We start from the raw sequence: 18,642 nt of genomic DNA on the forward strand, positions 1-18,642 counted from the left end.
AGTCACAAATTTAAGTTGGATTCTAATAATTGCATGGTGGAAATACGATGTGGAAAGGTTTGCGGTAACAACATGTAAGGACTATATCTAATGAGTTGGGGTTGGTTCTGAAAAGAACCGTTGGTTTCAACTCGACGTTTCGATCAGTAAAGCATGGTGTTACCGCAAACCTTTCCATGCAGTCACAATTTTTATATTTTTTTTATCAGATCCGAATTTCTGATACGTGAGTAAAGAAGCTTTAAAATAATATTGTGTTAATTGGGGTAATCATGGATGGCAGTCATATCAATGGCTGGCGATTAAGCAGTCATATTAAATATTTTAAGCAAATTTGTGCAAAATTACACCCAAAAATTCAACAAAAAAGTATGTATTTTTACAAGCACAATTATCAAACATTACAATATGTGTTTTTTTTTTTTTTTTCATTACCTTTTTCGAAATACAAATGCAACCAAGCAATAACTTTTCAAATTATTTCAATTTTCAAAATATGTTTTTATCAAGGATATGAATTTGACTTTGTGGTATTGAAATTTCATAACAAGTTCATCCAAAATGGCCGGAAAAATCATATAAAATTAAAATATGCTCAGATTAATTCATGATTGCTCATAATTAAGAATTAGTGTAAATTAAACAAGTGTTCAGATTCTCTGTATAGGCATACATACCTTTACCAAAGTACAAAGTACTGTATTCCCCGTGCCATAGTATCATGTGTAAAAGGTTCATGAAGTCTTTAATGCGTACTATCTTGGGGGGACCCACCGTGGTGCACCGGTGAGGGCCCCGGACTCTGAAGCGAAAGGTCCCCGGTTCGAACCGGGGTGGCGGCAGCGCGAAGTCTCGATACCATAGGGTATCAATAGTCGATAAAACTTGCCCTAAAAACAACAATATTGTTTCTCTGTAAAAAAAATGTTTAAACACAAAATAAAACTCAGTCAATGAGAGCTCTCGAACGCAATTCGAAAATCGGGAGTGGGGGCCAATTCGCAGACAAAGGTCATACAAAGCCTGGATTTATGTTTTCCTGACAAAGATCAAACAATATATTAGTTAAACTTGTGTACGTTTCTCATGGTCTTTATTTTAATAAATTACATACTAAAATAGTAACTGAAATTTCTGGGGGACCAGATACTAACTCGAATTAGTGTGATTTTCGCTTTCTTCAGGATACTTCTAGACATACAAAAAGACCAAACAATAACCCAGATTTATTTGTATTTATTTATTTATCACATTTTTTGATGCTCTACATTTACACATATTATTTTATTTTTAACAAAACAAAAAATCAATTATATATTCAATCTGTGAGTAGTTTCAGTAATACATAGTTACTTAGGATATGAAAACAAAATGAAAGTTCACAATGATTTAGATAGTTATATAATTAGGAAGCTTTAAGTAGGACAAATTTAGATTATTGTCATTGGATTAATTACCATTTTTTACACGTTCAAATAAACACATTAAAGGCAGTTGACACTATTGGTAATTACTCAAAATAATTATTAGCATAAAATTATTTCTTGGTGACGAGTAATGGGGAGAGGTTGATAGTATAAAACATTGTGAGAAACGGCTCCCTCTGAAGCGCCATAGTTTTCGAGAAATAAGTAATTTTCCACTAATTTGATTTAGAGACCTCAAGTTTAGAACTTGATGTCTCGAAATCAACCATCTGAACGCACACAACTTCACATGACAATGGTGTTTCTTCTTTCATTATTTTCTCGCAACTTTGATGACCGATTGAGCTCAAACTTTCACACCCATGCCTGCAGGCTTGTTTTGTATGCATCTGTTGAGATACACCAACTGTGAAGACTAGTCTTTGACAATTTCCAATAGTGTCCACTGTCTTTAAGTATGCCTCCGGCCACCATATTCAATATGTTTCTTGAAACATTATTTTTCTACCATTTATGGAATAATAGTGTAAATAAATGCAAAACAAACCATTTTAACTATAAACGTTTAGGTTACGTACAGAGGACAGCAAACGTATACACAGGACAGACTAGGTTTATTGTTTTTGTTTTTTCTCACAATAAATCTAGAAAAAGTTTTTTTTTTTTTTTTCTTAATACAAAAATCAAACAATACAAATAATGTGTTTTTGGCACGCTATTTCTAGAATTATAAAAATCAAACAAGTACAATTCAAATAACTGCTTCCTTTGTTTGTATAAAAAACAATAAGGTTTTTTTTTCTAGAAAAGCAAAGATCAAACAATTACTTTAAAGGGAAACTTTGGAACGCTATGTGGCAGCAGACTTCCAGGTAAATTTCATTTGTTTACGTAGTTCTGAGCGTGCGCACATGACAGGGAACAATGGATTTTACCTGGGGCCTTTCTCAAACCACGGCTTGGGCTCCGGCTCCGGCTTAGGCTCCGCGTGCTATGTGCGCAGCTTGCATTTAACCTGCATTTTGGAGCAGCGCGTATTGGACGGATATCAGCACGCGGAGCCTGAGCCGGAGCCCAAGCCTTGGTTTGAGAGAGGCCCCTGGTTCGTTACCTGGTTAGTCTGCTACCACCAAGCGTCCAAAAGTCTCACATTGACATGTTTTTTTTTTTTTCGTCAAGCTAGACGTACACGTGTTCTAACATGTTTAAAAAACAATCGATGTATCTACCTCTGATCGCCGAAGCGTATTTTTTTTTTGAGTCACCCAGACGCAAACGGAACACCTGTTGGCTTTTGATTAGCAAGTATTGAAATTAGGTCTGGTCTAGAAGCTCCCTGCATAATTTATTGTACGGAACTGAATATCATAAAAACTGATTTGAAATTACAGTGATGTTTATAATTTAGTTCAATTTAAAACTGTGAGTTGTGTATATACAAAATCATGGGATATTTTAAGACATACGACACAATACATAAGACAATTTTATTGACCACCTTAAAGGCACTGTACACGTTTGGTAATTACTCAAAAATAATTGTTATCAGAACAATTTTACTTGGTAACTAGCAACGGAGAGCTGTTGAAGGTATACAACATTGTGAGAAAGGACTCCCTCTGAAGTAACATTTTTTTTGAGAGAGAGGTAATTTCTCACAGGGGGGGGGGGGTTGCGCTGCAAAAACGTTTGCTGAATAATTGCCTGATTGATTGATTGATTGATTGATTGATTGATTGATCGATTGATTGAATATATTGTTTATTTAATAGATGTTAAATTTTCATCGGGGATAAAGAGTGTCAATTTTGGTTCTTACCCATACAACGATGTGTGTTAGCACTGTATACTCGGTACGTACTTTCCCGAGTCCTGTGACGTACTTTCCCGAGTCCTGTGAAAAAATATCACAGGCATGTTACTCGGTGGGATTCGAACCCACGACCCTTATTGTTTATTGTTACATGTAGGTTGCATGTTAATATCCCGCTCTAGTCAATAATTTTCTTCTTCAAATTATGAAATAATCGATAACACAAACTGTGATCTTTCAGTGCATCCATGAAGTTGGTTTCATAGTGTGTGCACAGATAGTTCGGCATATCATGAAGTAAAAATACAACACCGCATTTTGTATAAATCAATTCCATTACTATGGCAACGGCCATCTGTTGTACAAGTCCTCAAATTTTGTGTAATATTCTTGTTAATAGACGTGGCTCCGCTATCTGAATTTATAAATAATTCAAAAACAAATTCAGCATCCGGGTGGGGTTAAATCAAAACAAACAAAATCGAGACAACAGGTGTTCAAATTCAGGGGTTTGACCGAAAACATTTATTTTGATTTTTGTTGTTTAACCTAAAGCAATTTACAGATCATACTTCAGTGGATGTGATCTTAGTATCCCGCTCATTTCTGCTAAGCAGAATTATGTTTGCCCTATTAGTAGCTGTGTGAAATTGGGTTTTGCCCTCATAATGCGTAAGGGGGTACGTACAAGCGCAGTTGTTGTGCCCTAAAATTACTTGATTAACATGCTTCCTGGACCCTTACCCTGCCCCCCCCCCCCCCCCAATTTGAAAACTTGACAGTCGAGAGTAAAGGTTATACCGTAGTCAATTGTTACATTTTCTCGCTTTTGCCCTTTTTAGTACAGGCTCGTTCCTTCATCCCATCAAATGGAACGGGGGTGTCAGTTCAAAACACAAAACAATGTCAAAACCATCATAAAACAACAACAACAACAACAACAACAACACAAATCTCTATACTTCACTGACTTTTTGATTGCGTCCCTTGCGGCCTGCTGTTCATTCCAAGTACAAGCGCCTCTCGCTACGCCACGCAAGCCCCGGCCTTTTCGGTGTGGACACGTCAGCATAAACACACAACAAAACCATAGTCACTATATCACAGTTACTCAACTACCACAGCTTCGACGAGCACCTAACCCTTCAATACCCGACCTCAGAACGGTGCAGTCATCTACGAGTCGAAAGGGTCTGTATACATTTTCTTATTTTGGAACCCTTTGAATATTATTCCAATCTGATACGAATCTGAGAAGCGTTACTGTCAGTAATGCTTCCCAGATTGTGTATTTTACATTATATTTTTATCATTGGCAGGGGTTTGGTTTTGCACATCTCAAGATGACAGTTTTTTTTTTTTTTTTTTTTTTTTTTTTTTTGTATAACCTTGACAGACCCTGTCTAATGTGTAATTCATTGTGTTTATTATGTCCAAAGGTTCCAAAAATAAAATTAAAGAAATGAGTTAAAGGCAGTGGACACCATTAGTAATTGTCAACGACCGGTCTTCTCACTTGGTGTATCTCAACATATTATGCATAAAATGACAAACCTGTAAAAATTTGAATTCAATTGGTTGTCGACGTTGCGAGATAATAATGAACGAAAAAAAACAAAACACCCTTGTCACACGAAGTTGTGTGCTTTCAAATTATGCTTGATTTCGATACCTCAATTTCTAAATTAATTTGAGGTCTCGAAACCAATGCTTGGCAAATTACTTCTTTCTCGAAAACTACTTCATTTCTGAGAGAGCCATTTCTCACAATGTTTTATACAATCAACCTATCCCCATTACTGTTACCAGGTAAGGTTTCATGCTAATAAATATTTCGAGTAATTACCAATAGTGTCCACTGCCTTTAGCATTTTAAGTTGTATTCCTCATCCGTGGATACAACCGCTCGCCGCGCTTTTAGCCTTCTAGAAAAACTTTGGTTCGAAACATAAAGCCATTATTTTTGTTTTGTATTTGTACCGCCAAAAATGTTTCCTTTTGGTTGGTACGCCCTAAGCAGTTTGAAACAGCTAATTATATTTTCTCAATCTTGTATGAATGTGTTGATAAATACAAAAAAAAAATCCCATCCGTGGAAATTAAATTTTGGATCGCATTTTTTAGATATCCGATTTGGAAACCTGGAGTGAATATTATTATCCACCCGCTGCAAGAAAAAAAAAATCACACAGACAAACAAACATTATTGTGTCCATAACCGTACTACTTTAAAGTTAAAAAGTTCTCAAAATGTACTATACTATCCAAATCTGCTGTGCCTTGCCACGTAAGTTTGTGTTGACATTCATTTAATACCTCAGACAGTTTCGCTGTTCCTATTGTTGGAGAGCGCGTCACGTGAGTGTGTATTAACATCTGTTTATGACCAGTACAAAATGTTGAAAAATGGGCGTGACACGTGAGCTTATACACTTCCGGAACAGAAAAAAAAAATTCAAAAATTTACAAACAACTTACAGGGTTTACATAAGGTAATGGTGAAATACATCTCTTAAAATAGTAGTCCATGAAATGCTTTACTTTTTGAGAAAACATTAAAACAGCTATCAATTCTCGATGTCGAGATTGACGGATTTATTTTAAAAACTCAATTTTTTTTAAGTAATTACCAATAGTGTATTCTGCCTTTAACAATACTACTGGTTTGGTATTACTTAATATGCGTTTGTGTTTGTTTATGCCTTTTTTATTTACTGATACATTCTGATGAAGATATATTTTCCACAATGAGTGTAGTCTAGGCCTCAACGTCACATTGATGTAAATTGAGATGTTGCCGCAAACCAAGTGTGACCCGCTCTGTGAAAATGAGTCACATGCAGGCAATTTAAAGAATTGAGTTATATGCATGGCTGGAAAGACCACATAAGCAGCAGTAATTTGGTATGTGTCTAAGCTTTGGGCGTATCGCGTTGCTGAGTTGCTGAAATTAGCCACTACACCATTTTTTTTTTTTTTTTGAAAAACGAATTACAAGTAAATTTATATTTTAAACTATCATTGTGTGCGAAAGGAGATATAAATCAGACATAAGTATGATCACGAAATTGTTGTATTCATAGCTTTATTGCCTAAAAGTAAGTGTTCTAAAGGTTAATCATGCAACTAAAGGTTTTTTACCTTTTCCACAATAAACTGCCCATAACTTAATATTGCATTGGGCGACATGTGACTCATTTTCACAGAGTGGGTCACAAATTATATAATACATAACTGGTTCCTATCAATGCAATGCCTCAAATCACATTATATATATTATTTGTCTTTTTATTTGAAGACCATCTCTTCAAGAATGAAAGTGTTTTTCGCCTTAACGATCTGGCTTCTTGTGGGAAGTGTGAATGCCAGCCACAGTGTTTCGGTTTCAGCCGAAGTTTGTGAGGTAAGACTCCATTTTTATTTTCACAATTACAAATAGTGTCCACTGCCTTTAAGCAGAGTGTGGGTTCGAATCCCGGTCGTGACACTTGTGTCAAGTGCTTTTCTCCACCCAAGGGTAAATGGGTACCTGTGAGGACAGAGATGGTTCTTGTGATTAATTTGGCTGTAGTGCGCTACATTATTTGGCAGCCCAGGCTGTATAACAAGGGAGCTGAGATGGCCAGTAGGAATAAAATGGCCCAGTGAGCAGGGTACGATGTTGGAAGCGCTTTGGAACATGGTGTGTAAAGCGCTATATAAAAACATAATATAGGTTTTCTCGGTCAAAGTCGGCAAATGAGCAGCCACTTTCAATTTAATGCGTTCGAATTAAAGCTGTTTTGCCTCTCCAACTGTTACTGCGTTTCAAATTCAGAATTCGGCCATTCAAGTCCGTTTTGAGTCAAATCAAATTCATTATAGCTCTCTGTTCAATTTAGCGTATCGCCATTCTTTTTCGTGACAAACACGCCTCAAGAAGCATCTGCGAATTTGAGTGCTGCTTTGATGAATTGCTAAATTGAATTATTATTTTGTTTAAATCGAATGACGCAACATTACATTTGACTAACCATAAAGCGAATTCGAATGACCCTTTCAGTAGCATTCGATTTCGACGGAAATAGAATAGGCTGGTGGTTAAATTGGCTGGTTATTTGCCGGAATTGACAGAGAAAACCCATATTAGTAATAATTATTAATAGTGATTTTAATCACAGCGGCTACAGGATAATCTCAGTGTTTTAACTATTACTCTTTTGTGGCCAAACATACATCGTAGAAACTGATTTATAACCATTTTACACTTAAAATTTGCATTTGATACTCAATATTTCAAGGGAAAAAAATGCACCTCTCCGCGCGGCTTTTTCAGCCGAGAGACAAAAACGGCTTATCTATTATATGACCCATTGACGTCAGTGGCGATTTTTCCCTAATTGAGTTTGAACACAGTTCTCCAGCTTTGGCAAACTGAGGACGCTATTTTCCTGCACCAAATAGCCGCCAATGACATCACGATTCCTTTGTCGCGCGGGTTTGTTTGACCTCACGTTTTTTTCAGAATTTTATCTTGGAGTGTTTCGGGGGGAATTTGTATTTTTTTTTACCATGTTTTAAATCGAGGTACGATACTCGTGCGTGGACTGCGTTTATTACAAAAATGTAACAACTATATATTTGTGAGGATTTCGAGCTGCTGTTTAATCAAGCAACATCCTCCATTTAAACAGCAAGAGTTGTGTGAATGCAACCCGCCAAGGGACGTCACCGCGGAAAACCTCAAGTTCAATGCCGAGAGAGAGTGTTTCTGCGCATGCGGTGGTGAGGTTGATGGAGAATGCCTGGTAGACCAGGATTGTATACACGGCCTCCATTGCGCAGCCGGAGATAGCTTGACCGGCAAGGGAAAATGTAAAGGTACGAGGTTGAAGTGTTGCTACCTACATCCCTTTCTGACATCCCTTTCCTTAATAAGGAATATTCGATAGTTTCCAACGTAGGTCTTTGGACCAATCAAAGTTTGTAAGCTGTCCATGGTATTAAGATGTGTTAAATACACAAAACACTACAGGTAATTGTCAAAGACCAGTATTCTCACTTATTTCAACATACTTTATGCATAAAATAACAAACCTGTGAAAATTTGAGCTCGATTGGTCGTCGGAGTTGCGAGATAACTAGGAAAGGAAAAACACCCTCGTCACACGTAGTTGTGTGCTTTCAGATGCTTGGTTTCGAGACCTCAATATTCTAAATCTAAAGTATCGAAATCAAATTCGTGGTAAATTAACTCTGTCTCGAAATAAACCTACGTCACCTCAGAGAGAGCCGTGGTTCTCACAAGGTTTTATACTATCAACCTCTCCCCATTACTCGTTACCAAGTGAGGTTTTATACTGATAATTATTTTGAGTAATTACCAATAGTGTCCGCTGCCTTAAAGGAAAGATACACGTTTGGTAATTACTCAAAACAAATATAAACTTAAAATAACTTACTTGGTAACGAGCATTGGAGAGCTGTTGATAATATAAAACATTGGGGGAAATGACTCCCTCTGAAGTAACGTAGTTTTTGAGAAAGAGGTAATTTCCCACTAAAATAATAAAAGACTTCTAGCTAGAAGTATTTTTATTAAGCACACAAATTCGTCCAACAAGGGTGTTATTCCTTTAATAATTTTCTTGCAACTGTGCATGACCAAATGAGCCCAAATTTTCACAGGCTTGTTATTTTATGGTTATGATGGGATACACCAAGTGAGAAGACTGGTCTTTGACAATTATTACCAAACGTGTACCCTCCCTTTAAAGCCATTATACACTTTCGGTAAACAGTATTGTCCAAGTCCCACACTTCGTGTATCACAACTTATATATAAAATAACAAACCTGTGAAAATTTAGGCTCAATCGGTCATCGGAATCGGGAGAAAATAACGGGAAAACCCACTCCTGTTTTCGCGCGTTTCGCCGTGTCATGATATGTGTTTATTAGATCCGTAATTCTCGCTATCGAGAATTTATATTGATTAATTGTTTTCTCAAAAAGTAAAGCATTTCATGGAACAATATTTCAAGATAAGTCTTTCACCATTACCTTCTGTAAACCCTGTAAATTATTTGTAAATCTGTGAACTTTTTTTTTTCCTGTACCGAAAGTGTATAATGGTTTTAAAGGCAGTGGACACTATTTGTTATTACTCAAAATAATTATTCGCATAAAACCTTTCTTGGTGACAAGTAATGGCGAGAGGTTGGTGGCATAAAACATTGTGAGAAACCACTCCTCTGAAGTGCCATAGTTTTGGAGAAAGAAGTAATTATCCACGAATTTGATTTCGAGACCTCAAGTTTGGAACTTGAGGTCTCGAAATCAACCTCTCGAAATCTAAACGCACACAACTTCGTGTGACAAGGGTGTTTTCTTCTTTCATTACTATCTCGCAACTTTGATGACCGATGGAGCTCAAATTTTCACAGGTTTGTTATTTTATGCATATGTTGAGATACACCAACTGTGAAGGCTAGTCTTTGACAATTACTAATAGTGTCCACTGCCTTTAAATACATTATTTAACCTCATTATGTTGACCACAGATGCATGCAAGAAGCCGGGGCTTGGTTGTGATATCTTCGACTACTGCCAAGTCAAAAGTGATGGTGAGCCGGAATGCAAATGTAACATCCGGGCATGCAGTGACATACTGATCGGCTCTGGGGTGTGCACCATCGACCCGCAGGAGAATAATGCCAAACAAACCTTCAACAACGAGTGAGTAGGTTTTTGTTATGAGTAGAAGTCTTGGTGCGAGACGTTATTACAAATGTCACTAACTTAAATCACGCACAAACAGAAGTAGCCTGGTGCCAAATTTGTATCCGTGAATAAAGGCAGGTATTGGGTTTACAGACACAGCGATTTCATTGGATACAAGTGATTTTATTTGGGATAAACAATCATCAACAACGAGTGAGTCAGGTTACTTTTCTCAGTAGTAATCTTGGTACGAGACGTAATTACAAATGCAAGTAATTTAAATCATGCACAAACAGAAGTAGTCTGGTCCACAGTTTTTATTCGTGTATAAAAAGTTATTGTGTTCAGCCGTGTCATTGGATACAATTATTTCATTGGATAAACGCTGGTCGACCATTGGTTGACTACTGTGGTCGACCAGTACACCAGGACTATGAGTGCGTTTTGGCGACCCCAACCAAAAACTGTTTCTGACGTCATAACCAAAACGGTAACCGAGCTCACAACTCGGTTATCGTTCAGTCTGAACAGCAGAACCAACGACCAACAACCGAAACAGTTTTTGGTTGGGGTCGCCAAAACGCACTCAAGGTTTCTTTCTGTTTAATGCTCCCAAAAGCATTTGCCCTCTTTATAACTTTGTTCATTTACGGCTCTTGGGTTGTGCTCAATGAGCATGGCCCAAGTTCATGGCTCTGCTTACACCGAATTCTGCGCTTACGCTCACGATTCCCCGCCTACGTGCAAGCGCCAATTTTCTGCGCTATCCTTGTAAGCATTATAATGCCTAGTAACGTGGAGTACGCACGCGCAGAAGCCAAAATGTGCCGCCAACCCGTGAAATACGCTTACCGTATAATTACCTGCTTCCGTATAAGCACCGATTATGTGCTTACGGTAGCAGAGCCATGAAGTTTGACCGGGTTTTGTTTGGTCGCGCGGTTGCTGGACGTCATTATCGGAAATATGTAGTACACCATCTAACTTCTATTTTTTGTTTTTCTTCAGCTGTCTGTTTGTGAATGAGCAGTGCAAGCGTCGACAAGAAGGAAAGAACAAACTTGAGAGACGTCCAATTCTGACATGCGCAGGTAAAGTTGGCATGACGTAATCACAGATCTGGGCCCAATTTCATAAAGCCTGTTAGCACACGAATTTGCTTAGTTCGACAATTCTTCCTTGGTAAAAACTTAATTACAAAGCAAATTTCCGTTTGTTGCATATTGCTTGAACTGGTATTCAGCTGTTGTTTGCTAAATCTTGAATATCACTTGGAAATTTGGTCGGTAATCCTGTTTTTACCAAGGAAGAATTTCATGCTGAGCAAATTTTGTGTGCTTACAGGCTTTATGAAATTGGACCAAGAATTCAGTGTAAACATTTATTTTGCAACGTCACAAACTATGGAAAGCAATGAAAAAAAAATAATAATAATGAAAATCGCTACTGTTGGTAACAACGTTACAATTATTCCAAAATTGTGTTGGTTTCTGAAAGTTTGTATATACTCAGTACATTGTTTGGTAGATACGTGCTCCATATAAGACTTCGATATTATTAACGCAACAATTTTGTTTAATATAATGCAATTTTCACAAATTATTTTACAGTTGAGATTGAGCCGAATCTGGGCGGTGGTGGGCTCCATGGATGGAGGATGTCTGGGATCTAAGTCTTCATCGACTGCTCTCTGAGTATCCAAGAAAGAAGTCAACTTATATTTATTAAAATATCTATACGTCTTTAGGTTTGGGGTATATTTAAAGGCAGTGGACACTGTTGGTAATTACTCAAAATAATTATTAGCATAACAAAAAACAACCAATGGTGAGCTGTTGATGGTACAAAACATATCTTTAACTCGTTACCAAGTAATTTGTTATGCTAATAAGTATTTTGAGTAGGCCTAGGATGTAATTATAAAAAGAGCCAAGTAAACTGACCAGAGTAGCTGAGAATCTTTGACAGCAGTAATTGCTAATAATGATTCTGTTTTTGCCAATAAATAAGGTGACAGCCTAATTCAACGGAAGAACACATAAAATCGTATATTTACTGGAGATTGCACTGTCTAATTCTTATCAACTTTTGATATGATGAATAGCGGCACATCTCAATGTCAACTTTCCCATACGACTAGAGTGCAGTATCTTGCCTGCCAGAATACCCAAAGTATGTACAAGGTCACACTTATTTTAAACAAAGTTCACATGGTCTATAGGCTTTTTTTGTTATTTTTGTTTCAAATAAAATTTGATTAATCATTATATTAATTTTTGTGTTCTTAATGATAAAAATAAAACTCTTTGGTTATCAGTGTTAAATAGAGCAACCTCGTTCCCAGGGGTCCCAAAATCAAATGCATGCCCAATTTGAATTAAATAGCGCACCACATGGTACGAAGGACATTCAACTTAACACATTATACCCGTGAACAGGGTTCATAATCCAATAGCGCCACTTATCGTTGAGCAAATTGTCATGGCAACTTTAGCAGGCAATTTGGTATACATGTTAGCATATTTTACATGTTAGCAAGACAATTGGGGACTTTCCAACGCTAGGTGGCAGCAGACTTAACGGGTAAATTTCCATTGTTTACGTAGTTCTGAACATGAGCATAATTCTGAGAACAATGGCTTTACTCGGTAGTTCTGCTGCCACCTATCGTCACAGAAAGCCTCCTATTAGGCGGCCAGCCGGTGCGTTCATCATCAATTTACTTAATACGTCATTCATTTTCATGCAGAAACCATAGGAAGGTTAGCACGCCTTTTCGTGTGCTTACGGTAAGCAGCGCTATGAAACGGAAATCACCCAGTAAGCACACAGTCGGCCCGTAAGGCATGTCTTCTTCAACACTGAGCCCTGGGCCCAATTTCACAAAGCCTGTAAACACAAAACTTGCTTAACACCTGGGTAAGCAGAAACATGTTAACACAGGTTGTCAGCAAACATTACATTCAGTTTGCATTGTCGTGGCTGGTGCCCACTCAAATATTGCCTAGCAATTTGCTTGGAAATTGTTCAAGCAGTTTTTTTCTGCTTGAAGAGGAATAAATTATTAAAGAATATTGATTAATAATAATATTGAGAATCATTTACATTTGGCATTATGTACTTATGACAAACGTAGTTTTTATTTGACTTGATTTTGGTATCTTATAAGAGGTAAATAAATTATTGCTTATCTAATTCGAGTTGAGTCATTAAAGTGGGAATAGTGGCAATAACAATTCATATTGAATCGTGTTTTTTTTTTTCTTCTTCAAGTTTTACAAAACCGTCCTACAATAATATATTTGTCCAGGCCCGGGGAACTATTCACAGTATTCTTTCCCCCGGTGCAACCCCGGAGAAAACGGCCAATCTACCCTTGATCTATCCCGGCAAATGGGCATACCCGGGGAGTATTAAACTCCACTGGGCCCAACTTCATAAAGCCCGCAAGCACAAACATTTGCTTAGCATGAAACGTCTTCATTACCAACCAAGATTATCAACGATAATATTTTAATTTGTTGCATATTGCTTGTTACTGGCATTCAGCTGTTGTTTACTTATCCTGAAATTACAGCCCGGTTCATACTTCCTGCGAATGCGAATGCGAAGCGAATGTTGACGTCACAAAATTGGCAACGATTTTCGCAGCAGTTGCCCCTCCGATCAACTCACTTGCGAATATCGCTGCGAAGGGATAGTTGTGACTTCAAATTCACGTAAAATTCGATTCGCATTCGCATTCGCAGGAAGTATGAACCGGGCTTCACGCGGAAGTTTGGTTGGTAATCCTGTTTTTATTAAGGAAGACATTTTATGCTAAGCAATTCTTTGTGCTTACAGGTTTTATGAAAATAGGCCCCGGTGTGGAGTATGGGTAAGCGGTTAAACACCCGGGTATTCTTGAAACGTGCAACCGGAACCCGGTGGAATAATTTTAAGAACATAGGCGGGGACAGAGTGAAAGTGTGCCGGGGGTTACCATGGGGTTAATTACCCGTGTTCGTCCTGAAAAAAAAAAAAAAAAAAACGCCACACACCGGGGTCGACTCAGGGAAGCTAAACGAACGCACCTATCATAATCAGTAATCCCTTAAGTAGGATTTGAAACTTTGCATGGTGGAGATAAGATATAGAAGAGTTTGCGGTAACACCATGTAATAACAATCTCTAAATGAGTTGGGGTGGTTCTGAAAAGAACCGTTGGGTTAACTCGACGTTTCGATCAGTATGCTCTGATCGTCTTATTCTCCAGAAGACGATCAGAGCATACTGATCGAAACGTCGAGTTAACCCAACGGTTCTTTTCAGAACCACCCCAACTCATTTAGAGATTGTTATTACATGGTGTTACCGCAAACTCTTCTATATACAGTAATCCCTTATAGCGTATTTTTCCCCCAGGAAAGATGAGGCCACTTGGCATTAATGGGCGTGTTGTACCTTCTTTCTCACATGGGCGCATCCAACCAAGCTCTACTTGTATATGTGACTCTCTCTATTGTTTTCTTTACACTCGGTGCACCATTCTATTTCCTGTAAACAGACGTAGACAAAATCAGGTGTTGTCACGTCTTCGCTTGAATCATTATCTTAATTAAATTATAAAACAAATAATCACAGGACAATACTTCAAAACAAACAATATTAAATGAAATTTAAAATGGCTTTAAATAAACAGCTATGCCTCAAGATCATGACATGTGATCTTAGATAATAGATGGAATACAACAAAATGCAAATAAAACTTAGCCGATGTAACGGAAATGTTTTAAAGAACAAATACTTATTAATAGCAACTCTTGTCAAATAAACTACATGGGTATAGTACAACAAAAAAATAATGAACTTGTATTTGAAAACTAAATTGAGACAAATCTTTAGTCCGGCAATCAATCAATTCCATTAAATCTCTAACAATCTCGAAATGAATAAAAATAGAATCAATAGTGGTTGAAGATAAGCACCAGTTTACAATAAAGAACATGAGTGATGATTTTTAGAAGGAAAATGTATGAAAATAAACCAAAAGATTATTACCTGAAACAGACGAAGACAAAAATAGGTGTTGTCACATCTTCGCTGAAATCATTATGAAGGTGGCGGAAGCGCGTGAAATTGGAATGCTGTTCAAGAGAGGGCGCTTCTCTTGAATATTTAAATGTTACATAATAAGTAAGTGCAATAAAAATAATATTGGGGGGTACAATTTATATGACTGTCACAAATATAATTGTTGCATAAGTACATGTGTCTCCATGCCAGCTCCATATTCCGTCTTCCGTCTTTGTTCACACCGCCACCAGTGAGTGGTAAAACACGCCACTTGATGCTAGTGGGAATACAAACACGCTTAGAAGTATGTTTACCGTCGCCGCGCTCCCTTCCGTCGGCTTGAGAAAGCCCGCTATTAATTTGCCACGAGGAGAAAGAATCTCCGGCGGACAGAATTCCTTGGGACACCATAATTTGATCGCACAATCTGAAAAGCATTTTCATGCAGAATTGTTTGTCGGATTGAAATCATATTGAATTTCTTCTTCTCTAAAACCACTTTTCCCATTTAAAATATATTTTAAATTATCCTGTAGTGTCCACCATACCTAAAAAGGGGGTAATGGCTTTATAACTCTGCATACTGCCAAACTGCGCATACTGCCTGCCACTGACTGTACGTTTTAAAGGGAAGGTACACTATTAGTAATTGTCAAATACCAGTCTTCTCACCTGGTGTATCTCAACATTATGCATAAAACAACAAACCTGTGAAAATTTAAGCTCAATTGGTCATCGGAGTTGGGAGAAAATGATGAAAGAAAAAACATCCTTGTTGGACGAATCTGTGAGAAATCACCTCTTTCTCAAAAACTACGTTACTCCAGAGGGAGTCGTTTCCCACATTGTTTTATACCATCAACAGCTCTCCAATGCTAGTTACCAAGTCAGTTTTTAAGTTAGTATTTGTACCTTCCCTTTAATAACAATTCTAACTGTGATTGTTGGCGCAAACAAAAGCAGCACTCAAGCGGATTAATTTTGATCTACAGCAGCCTCGGTGATGACGTTCAGAGTGAAATTATCTCCACGAAGTGATTGATGTTTCCTTTTTTGTATAATGGCTGTTGTTTTTCTTTCTGGCCAAATCAAAGCAGCGGAGCTGCATAGGCGCCACAATCGAAGCGTGAACAATTCATGAAATACATACAAAATATAGTTTTACTAAGAGCAAATAAGGTTTGGACTCACCGCTTGGGGGAAAGGAGATGACAATCAATATTTTCCTATATGTATTGGAGTGTATTGAAGGAAACGTCATATCAAAGACGCAGTCAATATTTTTCTTCGCGAGCTACAATTTCAAAAGAAGGAAATCAATTGTCCAGCCATCGTCAAAAACACAGCTAGTATCGCTTGTGGCTGATGTTGGTTGGTCATTGACAACTTAAGAAACCATCGTGGCGTGTGAATGGTCAGACCACAGTTGGTGTTCATGTTTATTCATAAGGCATCGTTGGCGTTAGCCAATGAAAGTGTGCGCATTTCAGCAGGAGAAATCAAGATCCCGGGTGGTTGCGAAACAGAAATAGGAGATATAACAACTCGTCTGCGATGCAATCGTTTGGGTCGACTTTGTCTCTCTGAGAAGAACAATTAAATTTGTATGGAGAGCTGAATCTTATCTTATATCGTGTAAACTGCCGTTGGATGTTCATCTTCGCTGAATTGTTCATATATTCACATACATTTGTCAGTAACAACCAGTAGTTATACAACTACTGATCCCAGTTGGGTATTCTCCTTCGTCAACTCTTAGACAGAGAATAGATAGGCACAAGGCACCAGTAGGAATACACAGCCTGCCTAAATACAACTCAATAGGACATCTTTCTCAATTTCTAGACTTCCACGAGTTTTCAAGAAGTCAAAACTGCAACCAAACGAACAACAATGAAAAATATGTAGCTATCGGAAACATTAACCTGGGAAAACTTATCGTGTGTCAACCTCAAATACTCAAATTCGTACCAACTGGCATGGAAAGAGAAAGACGAATCATAGTTTTGTAGGTACACTCGTATAATGTGAGCTACTGTTATTCGCCAGCTTGCCCATTTATAACGTCGATATGTATGTTGTGCTCTTCGTATTGTTTGCTGCCTTTCTAGAAAGCTGCTATTTTGGACTGATCACATCTGGAGACCCGCAATGCTTTACATGTATTTATGATAACTCATCATGCCCGGAGTCTTGGCATTACTGGGGAAACTCATGCTACAAGATCACTGAGCCGAGATTTACCTGGTCAGATGCTAAAGACGAGTGTAGAAACCTGGGTCGTGTTCTGGGTGTACCAAGCTCCAATCCAGAAAACGAGTTTACAGCACAATTATCTGAGGGGGTAGTATGGATCGACTGTAATGATCGAGAGGTGGAGGGGAGATGGAAGTGCAAAGAGGGTAACGTGGAGGTCGCTTACAGAAACTGGAACTATAACGAACCGAATAACCAGGGAGATGAAGATTGTGCTGCCTTCTATACTACGTGGTGGGGAAGCCGGAAATGGAATGATTTGGAATGCAGCAGACTAGAGAGAGCGCTTTGCAAAATGGCTGGCAGACCAGTCCTTCAAGTGTGAAAAAGAACATCAAAAAAGCTTCGAGACCTTGTACTTATTTGAAATTTGGGGGAAACGGAAGACAAATACTTACATGTACGATGACGGAAATGTTTTGAGAAGAGTCTCATGAGGCACAATTAAGTTAAGCCCTTTTCACACTACAGAGCCATTTCCCGGGAAATCGACTCCCGGGAAAATCCCGGGAGTTTAACCCCACCGCCACCCCAGCAACCGTTCTCACTATCCCAATTTGGTAACTCCCGGGAGTACTATTTCCTAGGAATATGCACGGTCGTTTCACACTTACGATCAAACCCCAAGAAATGTGGTAAACAGGTCAGCCCATGCGGAAGTTACAATGTTGAAAAACAAAACTATTATCCTACCGACCTATAGTCTTTTTTCCCAAGGTTTTCAGTTTTTCTGCAATGGGCAGGGGTCCGTTCATATCCAGCTTCACGCAGGCAGGCAGTCAATTTTGAGAAAACTTTCCCGTTTCTTGTAGGCCTATCCCATCTAGCTGTTTTTGGACTGCATCGTCGGCCAAAAATGCAACTAGTTTCAAAATTTCATTATCACTCCATCGGTCACTTCTACCCATCGTAAGAAATTGAGCAACAAATTGAACTAAAATATTTACTGTCAGGTGGTAGACAGCAATGTCGATCGAAAAACTCCAATCTGACTCTGGACAACAAAAGTCCACCAACGGCCAAGTACATGTAAATAAGAAATACCATACACACATGGCGTGTGTACGAGTAGGAAGCTTGTTCACGCTAACTATTTTTATTCTATTCCATATTCCATTCACGTGGTAAATTTTTTTAATTCATATATTTATTTGTAAATTACTGATGTAATTCACTCTATTTCGTACCTAAACGTAAACACTTTCAGAAGGAGAAAACAAAAAAGGGCTATTGTTACCACGCGAATTATTTGGCGCGCTATTTTTGACGTCTGTGACCTTTCGAGATTAATGACGTCTCAACACAGTGGAAGCAAAAGGTGGGGTAAGTTAAACCCGCTTTCGTTCCCACTAGCTGCTTTTCCCGGGAAAAACGTTTTTCCCCGGGGTTA

The 18,642-nt window shown here is 38.1% G+C and overlaps 2 protein-coding genes across 2 annotated transcripts; both read left to right on the top strand.

Moving 5' to 3' along the window:
• The first annotated feature begins 4,273 nt into the window (after positions 1 to 4,273).
• On the top strand, positions 4,274 to 13,187 carry LOC139942902 (uncharacterized). The gene is made up of 6 exons (XM_071939718.1): positions 4,274 to 4,431; positions 6,539 to 6,643; positions 7,914 to 8,100; positions 9,782 to 9,956; positions 10,950 to 11,032; positions 11,552 to 13,187. Exons 2-6 carry the CDS (start codon positions 6,554 to 6,556, stop codon positions 11,611 to 11,613), a joined length of 597 nt encoding a protein of 198 aa, XP_071795819.1. The 5' UTR covers positions 4,274 to 4,431; positions 6,539 to 6,553; the 3' UTR covers positions 11,614 to 13,187.
• Positions 13,188 to 17,067: 3,880 nt separating this feature from the next.
• On the top strand, positions 17,068 to 17,577 carry LOC139942742 (CD209 antigen-like protein D). The gene has a single exon (XM_071939536.1). It carries the CDS (start codon positions 17,068 to 17,070, stop codon positions 17,575 to 17,577), a length of 510 nt encoding a protein of 169 aa, XP_071795637.1.
• The last annotated feature ends 1,065 nt before the right edge of the window (positions 17,578 to 18,642 follow it).

Source organism: Asterias amurensis, chromosome 10 (assembly GCF_032118995.1).
Source record: "Asterias amurensis chromosome 10, ASM3211899v1".
NCBI classification, from domain to species: Eukaryota; Metazoa; Echinodermata; class Asteroidea; order Forcipulatida; family Asteriidae; genus Asterias; species Asterias amurensis.